Source organism: Cheilinus undulatus, linkage group 3 (genome assembly GCF_018320785.1).
Source record: "Cheilinus undulatus linkage group 3, ASM1832078v1, whole genome shotgun sequence".
NCBI classification, from domain to species: Eukaryota; Metazoa; Chordata; class Actinopteri; order Labriformes; family Labridae; genus Cheilinus; species Cheilinus undulatus.
Window position 1 is genome coordinate 7,276,574 of NC_054867.1, and position 18,747 is coordinate 7,295,320.

Sequence of the window (18,747 nt, forward strand, 5' to 3'; positions counted from 1 at the left end):
TTCTGATTGGCTCTTTGTGGTTGGACATCTAAAGGCAGGATAATTTTTTCAATGGTTTTATGCAGACTTAGATTGTTTTTATGCAGACTTTACCAAGAGGTCGCTATAATGCCACAGTGTGGATGAGCACAGGGATGAAACACAACATGGTGATACAACTTTGTGAATATTAAAGTCGTCAGCTGTCATGTAAGATGAGATTAACTGTTCAGAAGTTTTAGGCATGTTGGCGCTAAGGATTCACCATGAGGCCTGATGTGCCCTGACCCAGAAACGGAGAAAAGGAAGGCAGCCAAGGTCAAGCTGGACAACATCTTTTTTTTTTTTTCCTGGCCTTTTCATCCCTGTTAATACATCCAGTGACTGCTGGCAGTTTTCAGGCCCTTAGGACATCCAAAATACAAAGGGGCACTTTGTAACCCTTCTACCCGCCCCTTGCCTACTCCGCCCAAAGTTGTGGACTTTCTTATTTTTTCAACAGATTATTTTCCCATGTCCCTGGTGATGCAAGGACATCCAGATAATGGCTGTGTGTCAGTCCTCCTTTAAAATTGATGGTGCCCTCAGGCAGCTCACTCGCCAAATCTATGCCTTAGGTCAGCCTCATTTTTGGCCCAAACTAGCCAAAAAGTTCTGCCCAGTACTATATTTTTTTACACAGATGCATGCTGGATTTACGCCCTTAAAGAGACCAAATTCCCAGGTCTAAACAAGCATTTTGAGCCAATATTTCATATTTTCTTTAATACTTATTAGGGCTGTCAGTATTAATTGCATCAATTGCAATTCATGTCCACAATTAGTCCAAATTTTTAAAAAATGCAATAATTTTATTATTTATTGTCCTTTTCAACACACTTTGGTGAAGCATTGTCAGCTTCTCCTTGCAGCCACAGTGATGTAAAATAAATCTATCACTGCTCCTTTTGTGTGATTTTAAAGTTATTATTTGACAGCCATAATCTTTATATATCATTGGTTTAATTTCTATTGTTGGTCTGCCTTGGCATGTGGTTTATTGTTGTTTTCATGAACATTCTGTTTTTTTTTTTTTTTTACTATTTGCTGTTTTATGTTTAATATTGATGTGGAATTCATATTTCCTATTTTGTGTTCCAAGAGGCTCGAAAAAAATGTTGCATCCTTTCATGCATTGTCCTGTGCACATGTGTGGTCACTAAAGCAATAATTACAATCTTGGTGCCACAACACCCTGAAGAATGCACAAGCTGATAAACGCTGGAGTATTTGAATGTTTCTAGCCTTGTGACTTAAAGGCCTTTTACATCTTAAAGAATCATCTTAAGTGCCTTTTTTTAGGCTGTATATGTGTTAACTGACACAAGTGTTAATGGAGATTTTTGGCTTTTGCAGCCAGGCCTTTAAGTGAATACTTGGGAATTAAAAGTTTTTAAAATTTCTTCATTTTCAACACAGGAGGTTCCTGATTGGAGTCCTATCCTATGAAAGAATTTTAGTTGGACTTTTTTACAGAAGAGGTTTGAAGTCTTTGCCTAGATGGTCCAACAAATTTCTGGGAAACAAATCTCTGGTTAACTGCAAAGTGGAAACCTCCAGTTTTAAAATAACAAATCCAATGCAGAAGCACAAAACCTGCAATTCCTCAAGCATCCATTTAAGGATGGCTGTAAAAGCTCTAAGAGTCCTATTAAGTGTGCCAGGGTAGCTGTTATGTGGCTCAAGCTCATTGCCTGTTACCAGGTTAAATGAAAGTTTGAGACAGGATTTCCAGTATACAGTGCTGTGAAAAAGTATTTGCCTTCTTCCTGTATTGTTATTTTCTTACATATTTGTCACACTTAAATTTGACAAATATGTTTCAGATCATTGTTTAAATTTTAATGTAAGACAAAAATAACCCAGATGAATACAAAATTCAGTGTAAAAATGATGGTATTATTTAAGTGGAAAAAAAGCCATCCAAACCTGCGTGGCCATAAATGAACAAGTAGTTGGCCCCTTTGTTAAATCATGAATTAACTGTGACAAACCTCATTTTGTGAAAGCTGAGTTAAACTTTAATAGCCACACCTAGGCTTGATTACTAAAAGACCTGTTGAATCCTAACCTTGCAAAGCTCCTATCTAAACAGTTTGGGCTAAAAGGTGTAAACTCAAAACGTATGTGTTTATTATTAGATAAGGTATATGGGCTACTCAACACTTTAAATGATCGAAACTGTTTTAAGAGGTACTTTAAGTTTGCCCAATGCATTCGATGAATACCAGTGGAGTAAATCAATGAAAATAGCATCTGTAAAGCAGTAAAAATCTCACTGGTAGAATGTCCCTGGACTCTCCCTAGTCTTGAGTACACGTTAAAAACTCCTGGGTTAAAACCAACCCAATTTGGGTTGTTTTTAACCCAACCTTGGGGTAAAAAATGACCAGCACTTTCCTGGTGTTAATTTAACTAGGAAAAATGTGTTATTCATTTAACCCAGAATAATGGGTTGAATAGTCAACCCAATAGTTGGGTATATTAACTACAGTTCTGGGTTATTTAACACAGAATGTTGGGTTGACTCGAGTGTTTTTTGAAGTGTGACACCATGAGTGAGGGGGTCAATGTTGCAGACCCTGTTTGTATGTGACTGATTCTGTGGTTTCTAATAAATAATAGCTGCTCATGCTTCCTGTACCAGAGCTTGTCAAACTCTTTCAACTTGTCTGGGAGCCATTCACTGCTAGCCACAATATGAGAGTAGAAAATGCAGACTTCCACCATTAACCCTATCTCCCAATAGTGAAGAGTCCTTAAAAAATATTACTGGATCCAGACGGAGAGCCGGATCAGCTGATTACTCCCTCCCTGGTGGGGTGGAGACATCATGAGGCAAGGCATTGGCTCTGCCGCGTGAAGAAGCCAGGATGAAATATTGCCTGCTGGTGCCAACAGATGCACTGACCGTCTCACCCATGGTTTTTTGAAAATTTTGAAATAGCCCCTCCCCTTAAAGAACCAAACATACTAAGTTATCTCAGCTTAACATGATCATTGCATTGCATCTTTCAGCTGAATAGTACAAACGACTAATTTGATTTAGTAATGTCAATGTTGTTGACAAAACATAAAAGAATAAGTAATGAGTGCTAAAAAGTTGAAGTAGAAACAAAATCCGGGTTTACAGTGTAGTCTGTACTAAACCTTGAGCACTAATGACTTCCTTACCTAAGTACTCTACACAAAGAAATTTTAGTTATTTGAACTGAAGTGCAATTGTTTCTTTGTAAAGTTACTTGGTTTTTTCAAGGCAATCGGTTTGCATGATTTTTTAAAGTAAGGTTAACTAATTTGATTTTACAGTGTTGTAGTTAACATGGGCAATTGAAAGAATCTCTAGATGGGGCCTACATGGGTCTCATATGGGCTGATCCACACTTGCAGTTCACATGGGCAATCCCAGGTGGTGCCAACATGGAACCCATGGACAAACCCACATGGGACCCATATGAGTGCCCACATATAACCCATGTGGGGCCCACATGGACATGCTGGCTGGGACATAATGGGCAACACTGCTTACTTGCCAGCTAGCTAACGAGGAGTATAGCTAAATAGAGAACATCCGATAGCTAACTAACTAGCGAATGTTATCTGGCTAGTTAGTTCGCTAGCGGATGTTCGCTAGTTAGTAAGCTAGCTAGCAAGCAGGCGAGTTTGACTAACATTAGCTACATTTGTTCATAACATTGAGTACATGACTTCAGTATCTGCAAACATGACATTGAGTAACGTTATATGACTTCAGTATGTGCAAAGTGTATAGCGGTACAAACAGACTTTCCAAAATGCTAAATGTTTACCTTCAGTGCATGATTAACGTCCTCTTGGTCCAGGGCTACAAGTGAAGTGCGTATGTGCAAGATGACAAGGGGTAGATGGAGGGATGCTGCAAGAGACATGAGCGAAGGGGTGTTAACCCAGAGTATGGGTTACTCTGATATGTTAACCCAGAAATATAATTAACTCAAGCAACCCAGAAATTGGAATTACCCTTTCAGCCAGAAAATGGGTTAATTTCTGAAAATTAACACAGAAATATAACCCAACCCCAGCAACTCAGGAATTGTGTTGATTAAATAACACAGGAGTTTTTAGTGTGAAGCCCCTAAAGTTGGCAACTCCTAGCTCCACCCCTGGTTTAAAACATTGGACATGACTTAAATCGTATGAGCTAAAAAAGCACAACAATGTTCATAAACATTGGCTACATATAACATACAATGGCAGTGCAGTTGTTAACAGATCTATCAATGAAAAGGCAATAAGATGAAAGTCATCTATGATCAGGCGCATGGAAGTTTACTCAGGCAGTCAGCTGATAGAAAAGTTTTGTTTCAGCAGACAAGCTCTGACTGAATAACAGAACCATTCCTCCTGAATACTAAGAGACGTGATCAGTACAAACACGGAGCTGTCCACGCCCTGCAGGTGCTTATTCTCTCAGTAGGCTGTGTCATAATCAGTTATAAATAATAATGATCAATAATCATCATCATTTTAAAGAAGACAATGATTGAAATACTATTTAGTAAATCAACCTGTTGGTTTCTATTTAGAAGACTGAGCAGGGCAGACGTGAGGGGCATTTTAACCTCTGTGAGACATAGTGTTTATCAGAGAACAACATGATGGTTTAAAAAAAGGAAAGTTTGTGTATGTTTTGTCTTAATTCCAGATCTCTGTTATGAGGATGAGTGTGTTTGCTTCTTCATGTGAATAGGAAGAGAAGTGACGACTGCATCAGGGGTAAGAACTTGAGCTGCGTGCTAAGATGTTTTGCGCTCAAGGGTAACCCTATGATGCAAATGGATAATTTTTCAACTGCATCCACCAGTTGGGATTCAACTTAACAAAATAACAAAATAATTCAAATTAATTTTTGGTAGTGAGAAGAAATTATTCAAGATTGGCCTTGAAAATGTAATGTACAGTTATTAAATAAGTGTATCAACATGCAGCTGACCATTTGAAAATCTGCACGTGTTTACACAAATGACAATGTAGGGTCAAATTTTTTTTATCAAAAATTATACCAATCATGTATTGATAAAGGTAATGTGGTGGTCTGAGGTGTTATCAGGACAACACACACAAATACTTGACACATTGAGACAGTGCAGCCTCGATCTCATAGTCTTATGATGCTTTTCTCCTATTTCTGACATGTTTGCAAGATTATATTCAGAGGTGTCAAGTAACTAAGTACAAATACTTTGTTATCTTACTTAAGTAGAAATTTTGGGTATCTATACTTTAATGGAGTGATTATTTTCAGCCGACTCTTTACTTCTACTCCTTACATTTTCACGCAATTATCTGTACTTTCTACTCCTTACATTTTAAAAATAGCTTCGTTACTGCTATATCATTTCAGCTTGTTTTCATTCCGGCTTGAAAAAAAAGAAAAGAAAAAAAAACCTCACAAATAAAAACCCCAAAACCTATCCAGATAAATCGCACCATCCGGTTAGAGTGAATTTGATTGTAGATGGATGAGAAGTTTAAACATAATACCATTCTGACAACCTATTGGTCTGTACGCGATCCAGTGCACCTTCCAATATGACGAATCACATCACACTCCAGCAAGGAAATAGCAGACGTATGTAGCCTAGAACGAAGATGTCTGTAGCAGAGACTCAAGAGAACTCGAGCGAAATGTCCCAACCAAGCATCAGTGAGGAGGTTGGTAGTACACATATATGGTTCTTGAATGTATTTGCATCGTACTAAAATGTGTTCATTTTCAATGGGCATAAATGCGGCTGAAACAGGTGCATCCCAAATTTTTTTACATTAACATTTTAATATAACATTATAGTCATTATGGCCTCCAGAAATTTTTTTTTTTTTTTTTTGCGAAGGTGGGGTGGGGTAGTGCACTATGGTAGAATAGAATAGAATGGTAGAATGGAATGGAATGGTAGAATGGAATGAAAAGAATAATGGAATGGAATGGTAAAATGGAATGGAATGGTAGAATAGAATGGAATGGAATGGTAGAATAGAATGGAATGGAATGGTAGAATAGAATGGAATGGTAGAACGGAATGGAATGGTAGAATGGAATGAAAAGAATAATGGAATGGAATGGTAGAATAGAATGGAATGGAATGGTAGAATAGAATGGAATGGAATGGTAGAATAGAATGGAATGGTAGAACGGAATGGAATGGTAGAATGGAATGAAAAGAATAATGGAATGGAATGGTAAAATGGAATGGAACGGTAGAATAGAATGGAATGGTAGAATGGAATGAAAAGAATAATGGAATGGAATGGTAGAATAGAATGGAATAGAATGGTAGAATAGAATGGAATGGAATGGTAGAATAGAATGGAATGGTAGAACGGAATGGAATGGTATAATGGAATGAAAAGAATAATGGAATGGAATGGTGAAATGGAATGGAATGGTAGAATAGAATGGAATGGTAGAACGGATTGGAATGGTAGAATAGAATGGAATGGTAGAATGGAATGGAATGGTAGACTGGAATGGAATGGTAGAATGGAATGGAATGGTAGACTGGAATGGAATGGTAGAATAGAATGGAATGGTAGACTGGAATGGAATGGTAGAATAGAATGGAATGGTAGAATGGAATTGGCCCCTGTGGCGCAGCCTATGCTTTTGTCCTTAATGGCATTTTCCCCCCTAACATTACTTTTACTTTTATACTTTAAGTAGTTTTGAAACCAGTACTCTGACACTTTTACTTGAGTAAAAAGCTTGAGAATATACTTCAACTTCTACATAAGTCTTTTTAAACCCTAGAATCTATACTTCTACCTGAGTAATGAATGTGAATACTTTTGACACCTCTGATTATTTTTTTTTCAGGGGTCAAAACTGTTGTTGCACAAATCAAAAACTATGGCATTGTGGGAATAAACCTAGGGATTCTGAATGTTTTATTAGTTTGTGTTATTGAGGTAAAGCACAATGCTTATCTGTCGGCATTTCCTTAACTAAACAGTTGTGGCACAGGCGGTCTGAGGGTTGATGATGGAGCTCTACATGGACATTGTTGATAATAATCTAAACTTTTCAGAGAGAGGATTTTCCTGATGAGTCCTCTAAGATGGCTCAGAGCTATAACACACTGAAATGCCATCCACTCTCATATACAGGTCTGTAGAGCATGAGTCTGCAGATCTCAGTATTTCCTGTAAATGAGGAGGTTTCATAGAAGTCACCTGATTAGGAATGAACCACACAGCTGCCCCAGACCAACATAGGGACTATTTCATTGGTTTCTTCATAAGGGGCTGGACTCAGGCACTATTAAAGCCTGCCTCTCACAGAGTGTAGAAACAGTGTGAGCTCAGTCCTACAGCTGATCTACTCAGGAAATATTCAGCTGATCTGCTTTTGTCTCAACATTCAGACTTCAAGTGGTGAGTGGACTCTAAAATTCTGAAAAAGCTTCTTGCTGCTACTCGCCTCCTGAACAGGAACATTAAGATATGCTCTAGTTGTTTCATCAGACTTGTGATCTTAGTGTAAATAAAGGATTTTTCTTTTGCCAAAGGATTTACTGATCATTTGTATTGATGAATGAAAACTAGAGCTAAAATGTTGCTCCTTATCTTCTGCACAGAGCTTCTTTTCCACATTGTACTGCTGCTGATAATGATCAGTAATTTCATATCATTGATTAGTCAGTGATGTCAGTATGACTTGCTGCATACTAATCTCTATGGGTGTGACAATCGCAAGATCAAAATTTCATGAGCAGGCACGTGCACACATAGACATCAAAGAGGGCTTGAGCACCTGCCTTTATTCTCCATGAGAGAAAAAGCCCTTTTCCTGGGGCATTTTTTTTTTGTTTGTTTTAAATAAATGAATCCTTCTCTTTCTCTCTATACTGTATATTCCTGTTTAAGCACAGCTTTCCCTTCAAAGAAACATAGGTTTAGAAAAACTCTAAATAGCAGGTCAGGAGATGATGAGTTCCGATGCTCTCTGTACCCCACCATCCCTCCCCACTCTCTCCTCCCTTCTCCTGCAGACACACAGACACCAGCTACAGAGCTTTCCCACCACAGCCTTCTGCTGTCTCTGCTCTTGTTTGGAGGTGAGTGGTGAACAGAGGACTCGAGTTTACAAAAGACAAGACCAAGTAGCCTATAGTTAGTGTAGAGCTGATGCAGCCTAATAAGTTTGCTTTAGCTAAGGCACTTTATCATGGGCATACAGGCTAATGATCTGTAGCTACTTCAGGGGAGAGACCACAGGTGATGCATTGATATGCAAATAAGCACATTTTAATTAAACAGCGCTAATTTGTATATATTTTGACGAGGCACTGCAGGTCAATATGAAAAAAAATGAGCTGAAACAGATCACCATCGAACTTCCCCCATTAATTACAAGACTTTTTATTCTATTATTTTATTTTATTATTATTTTACTTTATTATTTTACCTGAAATGTTTAAATAAGTAGAGGAGCTTGATTGGAGAATTCAAGGGAAAAATTTACAGATGCAAACAGACAGAGGGCAGTAAAATAAACACCATCTAAATGTGTATTTATAGAAGTTTTCTGTCTTTTAGAGTGGAAGAAGACTTGGATGCAAAATAGACCAAAACCTCTAAATTGACCAGAACATGAAAACACAATGTTTTAACCAGATGTGAAAGATGCATTAAAACTGAGACCATGTTACCATCAGTTAGTATGTGCTTGTTTGGAGAGGGAATAATAATGATAATAGTAATAATAATGATAGTAATAATATTTATAATAACAATAATGGATCATTAATATAAAGAAATTCTGTATTCTGTTGCTTGGCTATAGAAACTCAGATATTTTACATTTTAATCATGTCTCCAGCACAATGCCATTTCCATTTTGTCAATAATATTTTTTGGTAATTTTCAGTATTTCTGCTGTTTTGTTTTTTTTCCTAGTAAAATACACTGAGCAGTAGAGGAGTACAGATACACTACACCTGTGATGCAACTAATCATTGGTCTAATTGCAGTTTAGAGGGTAGGTTTGTTTGCTCATTACTGTAAATAACAGTCTTCTCAGTTCACTGTGAAGATTGTTTATTTTGAAGTACTTTTTTAAATTAAACCAAAAGAATTCAAAGAATTAATTGTCTTGTGCAAAAAATAAACATATTAGCGCATTTTTTTCTTTTCCTGAAAACTCTTACTTCACTATGCCTCTCTCCTTAGTAGCTACGTTATTCTAGCTACGTCAATCAGAATGCGCTATTCTAAATATTTACTAGAGACTAGTAGCAGAGAAAACATTCACATGGTGTCATTATTTTGTTCTTCCTTACTCTTGTGATAAACCAGTAAAAAATAATGAGGACATTGTCTTTGTGTGATCGATTGATTTTGTAGAAATATGTTGAGTATTCATCAACTAAATGTGAGGGTATTAAAATAAACTGGTGATTGGTTAAATCAGAGGTGAGCTAATATAATTCACTTTCTTTCAGTAATTTTTTAAGAGAAGTGCCCTTTTTCTCACTTGAACCCCTGACCCCCAAAATGTCTGCACTTCCCTGGTCACAAGCTCTCTTTTGCGAGTTGAGAACCATCTCGCAGGATCAATATTGTACTGCAGACAACAGGAGCTGCAGCTCGACTAACAGAGAACTATACCAAGCATAGGCCAGGACTCGGACTTGAGTTCGACTTGAGTAGCCTACTGATTTGGAGGACTCGTGACTTGGCTTGGACTTGAGCTTTAACTGCGTCAGGACTTGAGGATGAAGAGGAGGACTTGAACCTCTTTTGCTGAAGACTATTTTATTCTGTAATATTTGTTGTTTTTGTGTAAGAAAAACCCTCATATCTGATCAGCAGGCATGGACAGGCCATCTGGCCTACTGGGCAATGCCCAGTGGGTCGATGCACATTTGATTTGATTTTCTTGAAGGACACTGGGCTAGTCCAGTGAAATTTCTCAGCCCTCCTCGGCCCACCCCTCCCCTCCCCCTTGATCAAGGTTATCAAATTTTGCCATATGAGCTGACCAAAGTTGGAGAGAAGTGAGTGGAAATGGATGTACCACAAAACCACAAAGGGGGGCGCAGAAAAGCTGTGAGAAAAAAGGCCTCCAGGGGCGGCGGGTGCATAATAATTTCTGTCGGCAAGTGTGTGTAAACATGACATTGCGTGTTAGTTTTCTAGTATGTAGAGGAGTACTGGCTGTGTGTGATTGTATGTTGCAGCCTATGGGTAGGCAGGCTAAACAAAAAAGCTTCATATTAGCCCATCAAATCCTGACTTGTGTGCAAAAGCATCATATCGGTAAACAGCCGACCAATCACAGACAATCAAGCGCTATTTTCAAAGTTAATTTTAGCAGTGAGAGTTAATTTCAGCTATTAAAATGGACAAACGGACATTTTTGAAGGCAAAAGATTAAAAACAGCTGTGACAGAAGTCATCAGCAGCAGTCGCTGGATCAACAGCTGAAGCACCTGCAGACACTGAGTTAGCGGTCACCTGTACGGGCATCTAAGGGCTAAGATGAGGAGTTAGAAACATCCGTTAGCAGGCTGCTGTCACTGGGTATCTGAGTCACAGTAGGACTAACGGGACACACCTGAGAGTAAAAGGCAGCGGTTTATCCATGTCAAAGTGTAATTAAGTTAAGACGATGTTTTAACTATAAATTTGGCCACCGTGCCTAACACAAGCTCTTTATTTTCGCAGCCCATAATTATGTTTGGATGCATTTATAACTTTATTATGAGATAAAAAGACAAGCTGTCAGCAGATCATTCAGTGATGCCTGAAGTGTGTGAATTTGCCATGTCCACAGTGCAGGCTCTGGTTTAGCCTTTCAGCTGTCTTTTTTTTGACATAGACATGATTAACGTAAGCCCCACGCAGCTACTAATGTGGGCATGTGTGCTGTGAACTGTGGAAGCAGTCCACACATCTTTAAATGAAAAGGCATTTTTTTAACATGGTTACTCTCTTCCATGTAGGCTGCTGTGCTTTATTTTAATTTTGAAACAACACAGTGTGCACATATATCCTCTGGTATGTTGTGTGCCTTCGCATACCATATAAATAATCATGGTGGGCTGCCATGACCAAAAATGCCAGGGCAATTTTATGGTCCCAGTCCAGCCCCGCTGGTCAGTGTTCATGCAGCACCTAGTGTGTGTTCACCTGCATGCACGTTCATGAGAGTCAAGCCTCCTGTCTGTGAAAACAATCAGAGGGGAGAGGAGAAGGAGCAGGGAAGCCGGAGTGACAGAGAGAGAAGCTGATACGTTGATAGGTAGTTCAAACCTCTGTCTCTTCTCTGTATTCCCGCTGTAATCTTTACAGGAAATTAAACTAAAATGCAGCCGGCCTACTTTTGAGTCACTGAAAATCTCCATTAGCTGCTTAGACTCTTCATATAGCTGCTGTTGCTGCTGTACAGTAATCCTCCTCAGTCTGGGACAGAGTGATAAAAACTCTTAAACCTTGTAGTGAGTCCCACTTGTTAAAAATATCAATCCAATGTTGAAATCTGAGTTAACATTGGCGAGATAACTCTGACTAGTGAGGTAAAGGAGGTGGCATAAATTTATGATATGTTTAAAGACAGCTCAGACTTTAGAGTATCAAGGGGGGAAGAAGTCAAGACCTTTTTATGATGTGTTCAAATGTCCAACGAAGAAAATTGGAATTTTAGTTTTTAGTGAAAAATCTGAATAAATCCAGTCATTTTAAAGGAGGAATATTTAGTATAAGATAGATGTAGAGTATGAAATCAGTTAAAAAGATGTCTCATTTGTCTACCTTAAATACATAAATAATCCGTTAATGTAACTAATATAATGTTATAGATGAAATGTGTAAAAAGCTCGTCTAGCCCTTTAGAATAAAAAGCTGAAGAAATTCATACATTAATGAAACACATCAACAAAGCCCACCTGGAAAGCTGGAATGGCTTGAAAATGATGAGAATTGAATTTAATTTGGCTCTAGGTTTAAGGTACTCAGGACTCATCTAGGACTCGAACACAGGTAATGGGGACTCGACTTGGATTTTTCTACGGTGACTCAGACCCGACTCGGACTTGAACACAAGGGACTCTGGACTCAATTCGGACTCAAGGTTTGGTGACTCGACTACAACACTGCTTCAAGCATTGACAGTCTATTTAGTACAAGAAGAGTTAGTTTAAACATTTCTGAATTGACCTGACTGCTTTGCCATTCTGACTTCCAGCTGTATTAAGGACAAATTTTCCACTTATGTATTTTTTTCCAAATGTAAAAAAAAGTGTAAAATCTTGTCTTGTCTTCTGAGATAAGTGTCTCGTTATACCCCTACTGACCTCTCATATTTTCTACATGTATCCCTGTAATGATGTATCCAAAATGATAATTAAGCATTTTCCCAGATTTTTATGTGATGTTAGATCACTGTCTGATAAATTGTTTACTTTCCCCCCAAGAAAACATTAATGACTTTTTCCTTCTCTTTGATTCCAGTTGGCAGGAAGCACCATGGATGATCATTTTAATTTTAATCATGAAGAAATAAAAGAGGCTCTGCAGAACAATGACCAAGCCTCGGCTGTTAAAAAGATCAAAGAGTATTTGGATCAACAGGATCAAATTCCTCTCAACATTGCCGTCACTGGAGAGTCCGGCTCTGGTAAATCCACCTTCGTCAATGCTTTTAGAGGGATAGGTGATGATGATGAGGGAGCTGCTGCTACTGGTCCTGTAGAAACCACCATGGAGGCAACACAGTACCCTCACCCAGTCTATCCCAATGTTGTACTCTGGGATCTCCCTGGTATCGGCACCCCAACATTTTCAGCTGCTGAATACCTGAAGGAGGTGAAGTTTGAGAATGCTGACTTCTTCATCATCATCTCAGCTGATCGCTTCACAGAAAATGATGTGAAGCTGGCCAAAGAGATTCAGAGGATGGAGAAGAAGTTCTACTTTGTTCGCTCAAAGATTGATGACAACATGCGTGCTGAGGGAAGACGGAAAAACTTCAATGCAGAACAGACCCTAGAGAAGATAAAGAATAACTGTATTCAAGGTAAGTGTTGGTTTAGAGGGGAACATCATACACACTGAACTTAAAGACAGGTGCATCATGCAGAAAGAAAAGCATCAGTGAGTTTTTCTTGAACTACAAACCAACATGCCTCTTTGATCATTGCTATTAGTTATCAGGTTATGGTGAACATGTCTACTCTAAGTGTTAGTGGTTATTTATATGAACATGGCAGGACTATCTAGTTTGACAGTTGTCAGATCTGATCATTATAACACAGTGTCTGTGTTTATGTCTGAGCTAGAGAGAGCTGCTGCCTCATGACACAAAGAAGGTGAAGAGTTTTCTCCTTCACTCTGAAAAACCTCATGGTTTTGTTTTGCTCTGCAGGTCTGAAGAATCAAAGTATTGAGAACCCCCAAGTCTTCCTGGTGTCCAGCTTTGAACTTCACCTGTATGATTTCCATCTGTTAGAGGAAACCCTGGAGGAGGAGCTTCCTGCACACAAGAGAGCTGCTCTGCTGTATGCCATGCCAAATATCAGTCTGGAGATAATTAACAAGAAGAAAAAGGCTTTGCAGGCTGACATAAAATACATTGCCTGTTTATCTACCGCAGTGGCATGTGTACCAATTCCTGGAGTCTCTCTTGTTGTTGATCTACCCATCCTGGTGACCACAACCCAAAAATACAAAAATGCTTTGGGTCTTGATGACAGGTCACTGGAAAATCTTGCTTGGAGTGCAAATGTACCTGTGGAGGATCTCAGAGCAGAGATAAAATCAGAACTGGCTAAAACAGAAATAACTAAAGAACGTGTACTGAAAGTCCTCTGCATGTCTACAACTTTATTATGTGCACTTGCTGCAGAGGAGGTGGTCACATTTATCCCAGTCATAGGTACCTTTATAGCAGCAAGTCTCTCTTGTGTCTCTACCTACATGTCTCTCACTTTGTTCCTCGACATGCTGGCAGATGATGCACAGAGGATTTTTAAAAGAGTCCTGGGTTTGGACACCTCAGTGTGATTTTATAAAGGTGAATATAAATTTGGCACATACCGTATGTAAGCATACAAAGGAAATGAGCTTTTATTTCATTTTGGGATTGAATTATAATTTTTTCTATGGGTGTGACGAGATCTTGTGATCAAAATGTCACAAGATTTCTCGTCAAGGTGCACAGCAAAGAGAGTTGGAGAGTTTAAATTTCAGTGTTAAACATTTAAATCTGTGAATTTTAACTCTTAAAGTGTAATTTTAACCCAGCGTTGGAGTTATCTGGCAATGTTGATCCATTCACTGTTAATGTAACTCTGTAGAGATTCAACTGATCCAAGCTCCGCTCACTGCCATTTCAAATCTGGGGGGCAGAGTCTTCCCATCATGCCTTTGTGCAGGGTGTTTAGATGTGTTTTAGATCTTTCAGATGTTTTTAGATGTTGCCTGTTGTACAGTAATCAATGTTGGGATTCCTTTGCTCATGTTTTGGCTGAATTATTGTTTTTGATGTTAAACCCTTCTGCCCCATGACTGAAGTTGTCTACTAATTTGGTCATTTCGTGACTGTGGGAAGGAGTGCAGACAAAGTTAGGCTATGGTTTAGCTCTGTGTCTGTCTGATTGCTCTATGATTACCATAATACACCTCAGTTAGCTGTAGTAGTTTAATGTGAGCAGGAAATGCATGCAAATTTGCTTTTGTAATACTTGGCAATGTGTAAATAATTGAGTTTAAGGTGGGTCAGATTTACACCCAATGTAAAAGGAAATAACACAATATTGTGTAAAAAGTACACTAAAGTAAAATTATTGAGCGATCAACAAAATACTGATTGAATATTGTTTACTTTGTGAAGTAAGGGAGATTGGTTACAGTTAAACAACAACATCTGAATATAATTATATTAGGTGAGAGTACACATTTTTTTCTAATAATTTTCACCATTTTAATCTGTGAAGTGTTTCAGCTTGTTTTTGGTTTGATTTTATTCAGTGCATTTTTCTCTACCTTCGTTGTTCAGATTAAATATTGATTTTAGCATCTATTGATCTGTTTTTAAATTCTTTGTCATGTCTGAAATTTGTCTATAACTGACTCATTATGATGTTAATGAGGGATGCCCACTTGAGTGATTTTCAAAGTAATAAAGGTTATATTATCAGAGAATTATCTGTTTCATCTACTTAAAACTAAGTTAAACAAACATGTTCTCTAGTACCTATTTGTCATTAACAATTCAGAAGTTTTAAAATGCAGGTAGATCAGTCTTAAAAAGAAAAATTGCTAACAATAGTAGATACAAATAAATATTAAGATGTATATAAAAATGGCTTTCTTCAAATAATTGTTTTTCAATGCTTGTATAAACATTCATACTCTTATACAGATGCAGTAAAGATAATCTTTTGACAGTAAAATTTTACTTATATTTCAGGAATGTAATGTGTGTATTTGATAGAAGAATGACAGTGATTCATAAATACACAGAACTACAACATCCTCATATGACTGTTCATGTGAGTGGCCATCAGAGATGAAAAGACAGCAGCCTTGAAGCAGAGTGGGGAAAAGAAAACACTTTGAGAAAAACACTGAAGTTTAAAAATCAGGTGAGGGTGCAGCTCAACTGGTTTAACTGGGCATGACCCCTCCAGCCATCTCAGTCCACTCCGGGTCCTTGTTGGCCACTGGTTCTGCTCCCTGACCAGGAGCTGTTAAATTTAGTAGGAGTGCTGGTGCCTGAAGATGATCAGTGCAATATTCTCTGTAAATCAGACCTTCAAATGAAGCAGATGGGTGAGATTCATGCAGTGACTTGTTACATGAATCCTCTTTGAATCAGGGCGTTATAAATCTAGATGTCTTTATTGCTTTGGTTGTCAGTGTGTTTACTGTTTGTGTTGTCTCAAATGAGTCATGGATAAAGCATGCCAACACATTCTTCTAGTCAAAAATGTTTTTACAGAGTTAATAGAGCAGCACCACCAAGTGTCCAAAGACATACAATACAGTTAAGCACAAGCTTCATGCTCTAATGCAGCCTTTCTCTACAGGGGTGCTGTGGCTTAAATTTCACCAAAAAATACCATAAATATGCTGATCATTAACTATCCTGACATTTAGGATCAAAAGGGCTCATTTGCCCTTTTCCTGAAATCATGTCAGCTTCTAGGTCAGCAAATAAATAGGCATATGTCAGTAAGTACTGTGATAGAATCAGGCTTTTCTTTGATTTTCAGGTCTGCAGGTTGACCAAATACACCAACATGTTTTAAGGTCTCTGTACTAGTGATGGGTCATGAGCAAGACTGCGGCTCTGAGAGCCGATGCGTTGTAGTGAATCAGAAGAGCCGGCTCACAGTTTTTCTTTTTCCTTTCCTTAGCTTTCATAGTGCTCAGCCCCAGCTCTGGTCAGAACTTTGTTTTGATTGGCCAGCATGGGGGCCATGTGGCCAATCACATGTGATGATAAAGGATTATACCATTATGTAGAAACAGAGAGGGGGGTGTCGCTACCTGATCTGTCCCAGAAACCCGATTTGTACTGCGTATGTGCAAACACGCATCTAAATATGCTCTGCATTAATTCTAACCCTAACCAGTGGAATTTAAATGCTAAACCTAGAATGGTTTTGTAATAGAATTAATGCACAAAATTAGCAATTATAAGGCTTCTCATAAAACCACTGAATGCAAAAGGGTTTTCAACACACTAACCATTATTTTTTGCGATGTTAAGGTAAAATATAGGGCTACAAAGGATCCTAAATAAAGAGCCGTTAGGGAGTCGAAAGAGCTGGCTCTTCTTTGGGAACCGAGCCAAAAGAGCCGGCTCTCTGAAAAGAGCCAAACTTCCCATCGCTACTCTGCGCCATTCCAGAAAAAATAAAGGCATTTTAATTGTTTTAAGAAAACACTTTAGAGCAGTTCTCAACTGGTAACCCCATCACATTATCTTTAATTACAAACTGTGACCCACATTTTGAAAACATTTGAACAATGCATATTTATTTAATGAAAAGGTGTAGTCCCAGTTTTGGATGGATCAAAACATAAGACTGAAAAAAGAGACAGGACAGAACAACATTTTACATTCCAGTTCCTCAGGATAGCCAGTAAATTATAGCCAATTTTCCACAGATCTGTATGTAGAATTAGAACTGATGTAGAATTACATCTATATGCACATACAAATAATTAATACCGAATGGAAAAAGTAGTTTAATTTCATTTTTAATTGTATCAAGCTTTATTGAGAAAACCTTTAAATTGACCTACTATCTCTGCAAACCACAGGAAACTAGATCATATGGAAAAGGTTTATCTTGTTATTTCTATTACTCAGTTTGTGTACAGAAAATCTAAGAACAAACTGAAGACTTTTCAAGACCCTATGACATCACCACATTTCCAACTCACTACATTAACTACACAGTTTGACTGTAAGACAGAAATGTGACAACAAAAAAATTTCAGTTGTATATCTTATTGTAGATTGAAAATCAAGAATTTTGACTATAAGAAAAAAAATCTTGTTTGATACCATAAAGACGCTGACAACAGAAAGTCTGATTTTTACTTTAGCACTCTAAAAGTCATTATAAAATCATGTTGAAATTATTACCTCCACCAAGGAGGTTATGTGATCGGCAGGGTTTGTGAGTTAGTTTTTCTCTGCAGACAAAAGTGAAAAGAAGAACAGTATACATTTGGATTTTAAGAAAAAAAATACAAGGTATAATTTCCCATGTCAGGATAGCTGTTATATTCTTTGATTCTCATTTTGATGCATTGATGTGTCCATGACAATCTTACTGTTGCAGCTGATAAACTATAGCTCACTAAAGTTGAATCTATTTACTTTGTAAATTATTTTCATCAGTCTGGATAGCTTTTGAACTTTTTTACTTACAACAAAGATGTAATGGCATAATATCTCTGTTCATTAATCATGTGTAGTCTAGCCTGCTAGCCATGTTGCTAGTGTTGCTAATCTTGTCATAACTTGATATGCTTCCCTTGCTATCTTATTAGCTTCATCTAATGACTCACGTTTCCTGGTTGGTCCTTGCCATCTGCAGAAGTTTCCATGTAGTAAAACCCATTAAACTTCTTCTGTAAAGCTAACTTCCAACTCTGACTGGGCCCATAACCTGTAAAGCTGAGTTGCACAGCCTTATACTGGCATGCAGAAGACAAGTAACGTTTGAGTCGTTTCTCTCTTTAGTGTTTAGGCATGGTTATTCATGCACATACAGCAGGTTTATCTCCATTATTTAAGCACTGTTTAAATAAATATATACTGTATATATTCTTTAGTAGTATTATAAGTAGCATCACTCACCATTACTCAATCAGTTTAGTTTTTGTCAGTCATCACAACAGCTGTCACAGACAAATAGGTGACAACTTTCTGCGCGAAGGTCAATGTTGCCAGATGAAAAAACAGCAATATCGTACTGCAGCTTTGAAATGATCGTATATTACAAAAAACTATCATACATGTACAGAAACGTGAGCAATGACCTAAACACCAGAAAGCTTTGCCCTGCACAGAGCACTGATGTGGCAAGGAGTATACAAGATGGCAACTGTGTGCCTCACACAACATAGTCGAGTGGAGCCCATAACGCAAAACAGTGCTTCTGTTTTTTAGTTTATGTGTGACGGGCACGAGCCACAAGCCGCATGCGCAAGCAGGGTGAGAGGTGATGT

At 38.0% G+C, this 18,747-nt stretch overlaps 1 protein-coding gene across 2 annotated transcripts; it reads left to right on the forward strand.

Moving 5' to 3' along the window:
- The first annotated feature begins 7,353 nt into the window (after positions 1 to 7,353).
- On the forward strand, positions 7,354 to 15,171 carry LOC121507207 (interferon-inducible GTPase 5-like). 2 transcript variants are annotated; one of them, XM_041783421.1, is made up of 4 exons: positions 7,357 to 7,428; positions 8,046 to 8,111; positions 12,508 to 13,072; positions 13,421 to 15,171. In XM_041783421.1, exons 3-4 carry the CDS (start codon positions 12,523 to 12,525, stop codon positions 14,056 to 14,058), a joined length of 1,188 nt encoding a protein of 395 aa, XP_041639355.1. In that variant the 5' UTR covers positions 7,357 to 7,428; positions 8,046 to 8,111; positions 12,508 to 12,522; the 3' UTR covers positions 14,059 to 15,171. The 2 variants fall into 2 exon arrangements, with proteins under 2 accessions (XP_041639354.1, XP_041639355.1); XM_041783420.1 differs by lacking the exon at positions 8,046 to 8,111 and having other exon boundaries at positions 7,354 to 7,428.
- Positions 15,172 to 18,747: the final 3,576 nt, after the last annotated feature.